Source organism: Mirounga leonina, unplaced genomic scaffold (genome assembly GCF_011800145.1).
Source record: "Mirounga leonina isolate KUSES-001 unplaced genomic scaffold, KU_Mleo_1.0 Mir_96, whole genome shotgun sequence".
In the NCBI taxonomy this organism is placed as follows: Eukaryota; Metazoa; Chordata; class Mammalia; order Carnivora; family Phocidae; genus Mirounga; species Mirounga leonina.
In genome coordinates this window covers 8,319,474-8,329,932 of record NW_023270871.1, presented here as the reverse complement: position 1 = coordinate 8,329,932, position 10,459 = coordinate 8,319,474, and the positions used below count along the sequence as shown (strand labels likewise).

Here is a 10,459-nt window from a genome sequence, read left to right as displayed (position 1 = left end):
AATATAATATAATATAATATAATATAATATAATATAATATAATATAAAAGTGGGACACTTGACAACAATTCATGAGAAAGAGATTTAGTTTAGAGAAGTTAGGATTTGTGTATTACATTATACTAATCATAATATGTTTCAGCACATTAACTAAAACTATCAAACTATAGAGCATTATAATTTTGAGTAAAATATTTAGAGCAAAATAATAGATGTGACTGATTCTGAATTCATGAGGCTCTGACATTTACGGAGCTGCTTCCAAAGTTCACAACAAAGTTTTTGAAAAGTACATTCCTCGCGCAGGACAGCACCACTGCTACTCAATGAAGTACAATCTATACTTTTACTGAGTGGTCCCCACAAAGTACGATTGGTGGGGAGAGCCAACCATAGCTCAAATACAAACTGAATCCTTTTCTCTCCCCGAGGCCTTTCTTCACTCCTTCATTTTTCTCTGCATAGACTATTTCTCTCAACTTTGCAAATTCTCACCTACTAAAATCCTACGCCTGACAGGTTCACCTCAAACATCAACCATCTTCAGGACAATAACTTTACTATTTAAAACCAAGACAATGTATTTTCTCTCTCATGTACCTCTTAGAATATTTTCTTTGTATTATAAGTACTTTAATTATATGTGTCCTTATTCTACCCAGTTTTAAAGCTCCTTGAAGGTAAGGGCTGTGTCTTGTTTGTTTTTGCATCCTCCATAGTAAGAGCTAACACAAATCCTACACATTTGTGCTTAATACATTATTTAATTTACTCAAAGAATCTCTAGGATTTCTTATATATTCATGTTTTATTTATTTAGGAGAGGATAATGGGATTTTGCATTTGTTTTTTACATCTAGCTTTCCCTCTGTCTATATCCATTTTATTAAAGTTTTACTTGCCTTTTACTTTCTCCTGTTGTGTCATGAAAAAATGTTTAAGGAGAAAGTTATCATGCTGGCCAATAGTTTGTTTATTCTAATAGCCCAAAAAGAGAAGTATTCTTGGTCCAGGGTGATTGCTAGGGAGAAAATGGGTCAGATGCTTCTCTTCTGGAGAAGGATGAGAAGCATGAACTGGGAAAGAAACTTGTGAATGGCCCTTCTCAGATTAACTACTCAATGATTCATCAAAACATAACTCATGCGTTGGCAAGTTAAAAGAAAAGATGATTTACATGAAAATTGTGACTTCTAGGTTATTTCCATTTGGATTTCATCAGTTTGCAAAATCTTCCCCATTACTATGGTGATGATGCATTCTCAGGTAGAATGTGCCCATTAACAGGCGCTGATTTATGTTGCAATCACTTGTAATGTCGATAATCAAACTTTATTATATAGGATTTCAAATATAATTCAAAATAAACTTTAGAGATTGATATTATTTACTTAAATAAATTTGCCAAATATTGGATCTTTCTAACATGTTTTTTAAAGTCATATAGTTTTAGATAAAATACTTCCTATTTGCCAAAATTCTTAGAGTCCATACAAGATGGTTGATACCTTAAGTATTACTTAACTCCCTAACCTCTCTTCTCATGACTTCCTGCCTTGTTTCTTGTTCTCTAGTTGATAAGTCAAACATGATTTTCTGAAAACACCACACTGTTTCATCTTAATGCTTTTGTTCATGTGTTCCCACCTTTCCCCTGGATGCTTCTTATTCAACCTTCAAAACCCAATTCAAGTCTCAGCTCCAAATAGTAAGTCTGCCTTGGAGCCCCAGCCAATATGGACTACTTTTATTTTTGCCTCTTTTATCTTCTATCTTAGCTCGTACTATCACTTAATATGTTTTATTGTAATTCTCTGCGTATTTGTCTTTTACTTCCAATACAGCATAGATTTTGCTCACGGAAAGCCGTAACTTACTTGGCTTTATGTTCCCATTTCCTAAAAGAGTACCCTTCTCCCCACAGGTCTTCCTATGTGTTTGAATTAAACTGTCCAAAAGCTCTTAAATAGATTTAGATACCACCTGGCATATTCATCTTTTAAGAGACATCAAAACTGATGTGGTTAAAACTTAATGTAAGTAATAGAATTTCACTACAAGAATATGTCTTCAAATTTAGAAAATACCTGACTTACATGAATAAGAAATATAATTTATGTTCCCTTTCATTAATGATATAATTTTCAGGAGTTAGTTTCTTTAAGTAACAAAACAGTACTTTATAACTTTTGAGATAATTGTAGATTCACAAAAATTGTAAGAAATACAGAGAAATCTGTATGCCTTTCACTTACTTTCCCCTAGGAGGTCATCCTTCAATTGGCATTTAATTTTGCATCAAAATATACAAATATAGAATGCTAAGTTATTAGTCCAACAACCATCAAGTAGAATTCTGGTTCTCTTTTTCAAAAAAGACTTTTATAAGCAAACTTAATCATCCTTACCAAAGGACAGAGAACACTGAAGAGGTTCTTCATTAAAAAAATGGACAAGTCTGCTACACTTGAGCCCCTCAGAAAGTCACTTTCATATTAACAGATGTTTATAATAAAGACAGTCATTGTTCATTACCACAAAATTATCAGATTATACTTTACTGACATACACAAAAAATTCTTTTCAGAATTTGAAAAAATCTTAAGTCATCTAGGTCTTCCCACTTTCTATTTCAAAGCATAGTGAACTTTTTCACACTAGTCTTAACTGGTTGCAGAGTGGGAAAATGGTTAATTGATTGATGAATTCTTTGACTATTGAGTTCCTGTTTTGTGCAAAGCAGAAAAATCCAGGGGTTTCCAAGCTAACTATACCATGTGCAATGCACTCTCAGAAATGATTGGTCAAGGATTTAGTAACATTTGTATCACGTTTTTCTTTTTGTCACCTTCAAAATCCTGCTTTATTCTTTGCTAAAATCATCCTTCAATGTTTTCATTCTAACAATTTTTGGTTACAAAAGCATACATAGGGAACAACTTGCAATTTACTGACAGTGCTTGTTTCTTAGACAAAGTAAATACAGGCCTAAATATTTTGCCCAAGATTTCAACCTCCTGCGTTGCTCTGTATCTTCTGTTTGTGACATAAAGTACGTTAGAGTCCCTTCCCTGATACTTAGACATTTTCCTCTGTGGCATGCCTATTAAAGACTGTTATCTTGATAAGTCATTTTGTCAGATGGTTTTCCAACAGGATTCCCTTGGGAGAATGGGAAAAGGTGGGGAGATATGATAGAGAGGTAAATAGAGATGGAGAGTGAAACAGTCTGAAAGCCAGAAGCTTAGGTGTTTGATCCATCATAACTGACCTCTGTCACTTTAGCATCTTATATGTGAGTTATATAATCTCATATCCTCTGTTTTTCATCTGTAAGTAAGAATAGCAATACCTTCTTAGAGGACTGTTGTCAGAATTAAAGAAATGAACTACAAGAAAGTATTTTTCAATATGCCAATAAATGGATGTATTTGTTTGTACCTCGAAGGCAAGGTAAAATATCGAATGCTTTCCCTGTAGTTACCTACAGACCTTTCAGAGAAAATTACCTTTAGATGCACCAACCAAAACATGTGTATGAGGGAAAAAGTTCTCTTGTCTATTAGTTACAAATTCCCTCAGTTTTCCATTCTTTCTAGGGGGAAAAAAAGCCTTTAAAAATGCTGATGGATACTGGATATTCTCCCAACCCAAAGTGGTGATTTTGCTATTTTAAAGACAATGTGGATGTTGGGATTAGACTTTCTGTATCACAGAATGTCAACACATTTTCCAAAACTGAATTTATCAGTTAAATGTAGCCAAGAGATTTAGTTTATCTAAGTGTCCTACAAAGGAGAAATAGTTTACCACTGTTTTTACAGATTGAGGCAAATCTGACATATTATTGACATATGCTATGGATTTAATTTAATACCATAGTACAGATGTGTGCTCTGATAAGTTTTTGTGAAATCCAGGCTAAGATAGAGTTGTTTCAGTATTTATGGGGTTGAAAATGCAGAGTTAGCAAAGGAAGCATTTTAATTAAAACAATATTTTTCTTTATATGCTCAGAGTAAAATATAAGGGAATTCTTTTAAAGACTTACTACTTGTTTCAATATAGTTAGGCACATCGAAAGAGATTTTTTTTTCCAATTTTTAATTTTTTTAATTTTTATTTTTTTTAAAGATTGATTTATTTGAGAGACAGAGAGAGAGAGTGGGGGGGAAAGGGGCAGAGGGAGAAGGAGAAAGAGAATCTTAAACAGACTCCGCGCTGAGTGGAGAGCCTGACACGGGGCTCAATCTCATCACCCTGAGATCAGGACCTGAGCTGAAATCAAGAGCCGTTTGCTTAACTGACTGAGCCACCCGGATGCCCCCAGTTTTTAAAAATCTACTAATTTTAGGGCGCCTGGGTGGCACAGTTGGTTAAGCGACTGCCTTCGGCTCAGGTCATGATCCTGGAGTCCCTGGATCGAGTCCCGCATCGGGCTCCCTGCTCGGCAGGGAGTCTGCTTCTCCCTCTGACCCTCCTCCCTCTCATGCTCTCTGTCTCTCATTCTCTCTGTCTCAAATAAATAAATAAAATCTTTTTAAAAAAATCTACTAATTTTAGAATGATCAGAAATTAAAACTCAATAGTTCTGATTTTCTCTTTCTTTCACCTAAATATATGTGACCCTTTAAATTTAGCGCTTTTTTTTATTGTATGTTTTAGGTATCCTAGAGATAACTTCAGTGGAAATCGGAGTTGTTGCCGTCAAAGCCATTAACAGCAACTATTATTTAGCCATGAACAAGAAGGGGAAACTCTATGGCTCAGTAAGTATTCTGCTTTAGTTTTCCAAGTCCGCTGCAGTAAATCATTACCAGAGTTTTGGACTGTTTCCCTCAGACACTGAAGAGCTTTGTTATCATTCTATTGCTAGTAAATAGAGCCACGGTGGGCTGGTCACCAGAGTTTCAAGAGCTGGCAAAGCAGCTCTTGCAACTGTGTAATTTCCTCTGTTGTTCACCCTTCAGTCTACCACACAGGCTGTTGCTGGCTTTCGTCAGTCCGTGCTCTGAACTGTTAACAGGTCAGACTCTCACGGAAGCATCTGGTCAGATTGGCACGGGTGCTGCAGACAACTTGGAGAAGAATCATTGAAAACAAAGATCTTAAATTGCATAGGAAACCATACACTGTGTGTGTTTTAGAGCAGAAGATAAAACAGGGGTTTGGTATTTTGTATTCTGTTAAAATATGAGATGGGGAGGCAGATTAAGAAATTCACCATTTGTGTGTGCCTTCAATCAACTTCATAATTTTATTTACCTAGACAACAGTCATTAGTTCATTGATGCAGCTGGTACCCAGCCAATGCTTTGGGTACATACATCTCTGAGTTTCATAGCAAGGATTAAGGAATATCACTTCAAAATGTGCAAATAACCTTATTTTGTTGATTAGCATAAGGACAATTGCACTGCCTGCCTAGACCAGCAGCTCCCAAACTTGACCACAATCACTGGGAAGGATTTTTTGATACATTAAAGCTGTGATAAGATCTAAGAATTTGCATTTCTAACAAGGTTCCAGGTGTTCCTGATGCAACACTTTGATAACCCAACTTAAGAACCACTGGTCTGATTATAGTATAGTCTTATATTTCATTTGTATCAGATCCACTCATAACTGGGGAGTTGGGCACACACACTGTGGGCCAGTCCCTTTGTCTGGGATAACTGCCTTTTGCATGGCAGGGGGAGGGACGTGGTTAAGGGAATTTTAAAATTTTCCATTATGTGCAGCTCTGCTCATGAGCCCAGGAGAGAAATGGGCCATTTTTTTATTATTTTTTTAAAGATTTTATTTATTTATTTGACAGAGAGAGAGACAGCGAGAGAGGGGACACAAGCAGGGGGAGTGGGAGAGGGAGAAGCAGGCTTCCCGCGGAGCAGAGAGCCCGATGCGGGGCTCCATCCCAGGACCCTGGGATCACGACCTGAGTGGAAGGCAGACGCTTAACAACTGAGCCACCCAGGTGCCCCAATAATGGGTCATTTTAAAAAGTGGTACCATTCAGGGGTTCACAGCATAATCACTTTTGAGGCATTTTTTATTTTCTTGAATGAACATGTTTGAATCCCTCCTTAATCTACTATTATCAGAATCACTGGGTAAGAGGACCAGGTTTATATTCCTTGCAGAGATACTAATACACTTAGTCAAAACCAAAACTTTAAAGTCAGATCAACACGAATTTAAATTGAGAGAAAAAAAGGTAAACAATTTAAATTGCAATAAAAGATTGAAATAACTTTTAATTGATAAAGTATACCTCTTTAAAAAGGTGGCGTCAGAGAGAAATGGAGAATTCTTAAATGAACAGGGTCATAAAAATATTTAATAACCTTTTTCTTCTATCCCAACACTACTCGCATACTGTGTCTATGCTTCTTACTAAACTCTAAGATGTATGAATAATTTCATTGTTTCATCATTTCTGTATCTAAAGTAGATGCCCATTGCTTTCTATCATAGCACCCCCTTTTAGTTATCTGCAATGAGATTTATCAGAAATTCTCTCATGAATGTGTTTATTCTTGACTGCCTTCCCCCAATAAATTGTGAGCTTAAATTGGACAGGGGCTGCCTTATCCCACACTATACCCTCAGCACTCAGATCCACCAAGAGCATAGCCCCAAGACCTTTCCTTTTTTTTGTTGTTTTTTTTTTGACTTTCTTAAGTATGACTCGCCTAAATGCTGTAAACACATAGATTCCTAGGTCCCTCCTCCAGAGATTCTGATACATCTGAGCTAAGGTATAAATACTAAAAAAACACCTGAGATTAGGAATCTGCTGCAGGTATACCTCACTTGGAGACATTGTTCTAGGGGCACATGGGTGGTTCAGTCAATTGAGCAAATGACTCTTGGTTTCAAGTCAGGTCATAATCTCAGGGTAATGAGTTCAAGCCTGGCATCAGGCTCCGCACTCAACGGGAGTCTGCTTGAGACTTCCGCACACGTGTTCTGTCTCTCTCTCAAATAAACAAATCTTTAAAAAAAAAAAAAGAGAGACGAGAAAAAAATAAATAAATAAATAAAATAAAAAATAAAAAAAAAGAGACATTACTCTATAAATTTATTTTGGAAAGGAAAAATAAGTATCTGCTGCTACTTTTCTATACACAGCTCTGTTGCAAATATAAAATCATCTCAAATAACCCCAATCCTCCCACAGTCTCTAAACTGCATCCCCTTTATTAGAATGAATATGATTATTCACATAAAAAAAATCACTGCTTTGAAGCCATATAGTTTTAGACAAACTATGTTTGTGATTGTTCTGATAATGTTCAAAATGATGATCTAGTTCACAGAAACCCAGATACTTAAATATACACACATTCAGGAATTGAGAATTTAGTAAAAAAAAAAATTTTAAATCCCAAGGTGAGAAAAACTGCCCAGGAGAGGCCAACTAAAAGATCCCTACGATACTCTTGGTTTGGATTGGAAAACATAGAACCAGAAGAGCAAAATCCCGTATTCCTTAGCTTCTTATCTGCTTTAATATGGATATAAGAGAAGAGGGACATTTCTTTTTTTTTTTTTTTAAGATTTTATTTATTTGACAGAGAGAGACACAGTGAGAGAGGGAACACAAGCAGCAGGAGTGGGAGACGGAGAAGCCGGCTTCCCGAGCAGCAGGGAGCCCGATGCGGGGCTCGATCCCAGGATCCTGAGATCATGACCTGAGCCGAAGGCAGATGCTTAATGACTGAGCCACCCAGGAGCCCCTGGAGGGACATTTCTAAAGCCAGAGTTTTGAGATTAGTGGTTACTCTTCATCAGTAACTCCAGAGAAAGATACTGGATTTATGGAATGAAGGAAACATCAATTCTTGTCCCAAAAATCCCCTTAAAACACATGGCCACTTGAAACAAAGCCAAAGGACTATGGCTATAGAGTGGAATTTCCCAGGACCAAAGTCTCAGGTTTATACAATAAAGGCAGTGATAGTCACCATGTTTGTAATTTCTTTGATATGATAATTCACAAAGCAAGGCATTCCATGTCCTCGTTTTCAATCATTTTAGACCTCAGAGTAAATCTATTAAAATTCCAAGTTATGGAAAATTGTATATTATCTACCAAAATAGAGAAATCTAGTATTTGTAAAAAAGGAAAACTTCCCCCCACTGTTCCCTGGCCCTCTTGGTTATCTAGAACGATTATGATTTTGTTATATGATCTGCTTTCTTACCAATGTGGGTGTATTTATTATGGATTTATAGGTAAAGTTTGCAAACTTGATAAGCCCAAGTTTTTTCTGTAATTCTGTTTTCCCCATGAGACCCCTGGTCATTATTCTGAAGGAAAAAAAAAAAAGGATTATAACACTATTCTTTATCATTGACTCATCACAAATACCGATAGTGGAACCTTTGCTTCTTGACAATCATTCTAGGCACTTAAGCCATGTCATATTCAAAACACACCAGCTTTTTAAAAGGGCCCTAACATGTGGTTATGATGATCAATTAAAGTGAATCATGAGCCTTCAAACACAGAACCTGTTTTGTGGTTGTGAGTTCTACTCTTCTACTGTTGACACCACACATTAAGTACACAACTTACGTACAAATGGCAACAGCAAACAAAACTCTTGCACTGGAGTTCTCTGGATGGTGTGTGTCAAATGAAAGTAAGTATCATCATCACCAGAATAAAAGATCTTATTTTCCCCTTGCAGAAAGAATTTAACAATGACTGTAAGCTGAAGGAGAGGATAGAGGAAAATGGATACAATACGTACGCATCCTTCAACTGGCAACACAATGGGAGGCAAATGTACGTGGCATTGAATGGAAAAGGAGCTCCCCGGAGAGGACAGAAAACACGAAGAAAAAACACCTCAGCTCATTTTCTTCCAATGGTGGTACACTCATAGAGGAAGGCAAGGTTTGTGGATGCAGGAGAACCAAAGGTTCTTTTGCCAGGACTAGTTGGTATTCTTCATGAAGACAGTAGCTCAAAAGGCAGAGACACACTGCAGATGTCAGATGTCTGCTTGCTTGAACGAAAGAAGTCTTTGAAGGTTTTGTACTCACTGCTGACATATGATGTTCTTTTAATTAGTTCTGTGTCATGCCTTATAATCGAGATATAGGCAGAGTTACATGGGATGGAAGTTATTCCTAAGCAAACAACATTGTGGCTGGGTTTTTGGAGAAGTTTTTGTTTCTGTTCTTGTTTTTTAACCTCTGAGCTAGAACTTGAAGGACATGGAACAATCTGTTGGATCGTCGGGAAAGTTATTTATGGAATACGAACTCATATCAAAGACTTTCATTGCTCATGCAAGCCTAATGATTCAATGAGCAGTAAGACATGCAAGCATTTACTGGAAAGCACTTGGGTCACATCATATGCACAACCAAAGGAGCTTTGGGCGTGGCATCATGGAAGAGTTGGATAAGAATTAAAAAAATGTAAACATGTTAGTGTTAAACTGTTCTAACAAAACAAATAGTACGGTATGCTTGTGCATTCTGCCTTCATCCCTTTCTATTTCGTTCTAAGTTATTTATTTAATAGGATGTTAAATATCTTTTGGGGTTTTAAAGAGTATCCTCAGCAGCTGCCCTCTGATTTACCTTTTCTTTTTCTTCAGCACACCACATGCATGTTCATGACAAAGTGTTTTTAAAACTTGGCAAACACTTCAAGAATAGGAGAGGAGATAGGGAAGCAGGGTGAGAGCCCCATGTGCTATGAGTTAACTTAATATCACTCCTGCAATAAGAACCATCCACAATAAATATGACAGTGTTGTGGCATGGCTTGATGAGAGATATCTGCCATCGTTTAAAAACATCGATCACTCCTAAGGCTTCCTTTCATAAAAAAAAAATAGACCAGAAGGCCAAATTCTTCTCTTTCAATACACTAATGGGGCTCTAAGAATATACTAAAAGAAGGAAAATTGTTAAATAAATTTTAGTAGCCCAGCCTCATTATTTCCCAACGATTTTTTGCCGTGTGTCACGGTGGTAAGTGATGAAGAGGCTGTCTGCATATATAAGAACCCTTTATAAGTCCCACAGAGTGCATTTCCCCCAAAGGAATTATCAAGGAATTTGAAGTGTAACTCTCCCAGGGGCTTAAACTGAGCAAATATATCCTCGTATATGTGTAACCATATACTGAAACCTGTTCGAGCTGTATGATCTAGTCTTTACAAAACCAAATAAAACTTATTTTCTGTCAATTTAAAGAGCTTTGGAAGATTCCATCATGTAACCATATCAAAATTCATTTTGTTAGAGCAGGTATAGAAAACAATACATAAGAGTATACCAGTCATCATCACATTGTATTCCAGTAAATAAATACATAAGCCTTATTTGCAGTGTCTGTAGTGATTTTTTTTAAAAAGTGTAGAAAAATATTATTTGTTTTAAATACTTTAAGTGATAACTATAAGATTATATTGATGCTGCAGTTTTATCTTCA

At 36.5% G+C, this 10,459-nt stretch overlaps 1 protein-coding gene across 1 annotated transcript in view; it reads left to right on the top strand.

Annotated features, from left to right (window-relative positions):
* Positions 1 to 10,214, top strand: part of LOC118006439 (fibroblast growth factor 10) — a 78,836-nt gene extending 68,622 nt beyond the window's left edge. Inside the window, exons 2-3 of the mRNA XM_034999116.1 lie at positions 4,666 to 4,769; positions 8,697 to 10,214. Coding sequence (XP_034855007.1) covers positions 4,666 to 4,769; positions 8,697 to 8,894 — 302 coding nt within the window. The 3' untranslated portion in view covers positions 8,895 to 10,214. The remainder of the gene's footprint in view (positions 1 to 4,665; positions 4,770 to 8,696) is intronic.
* The last annotated feature ends 245 nt before the right edge of the window (positions 10,215 to 10,459 follow it).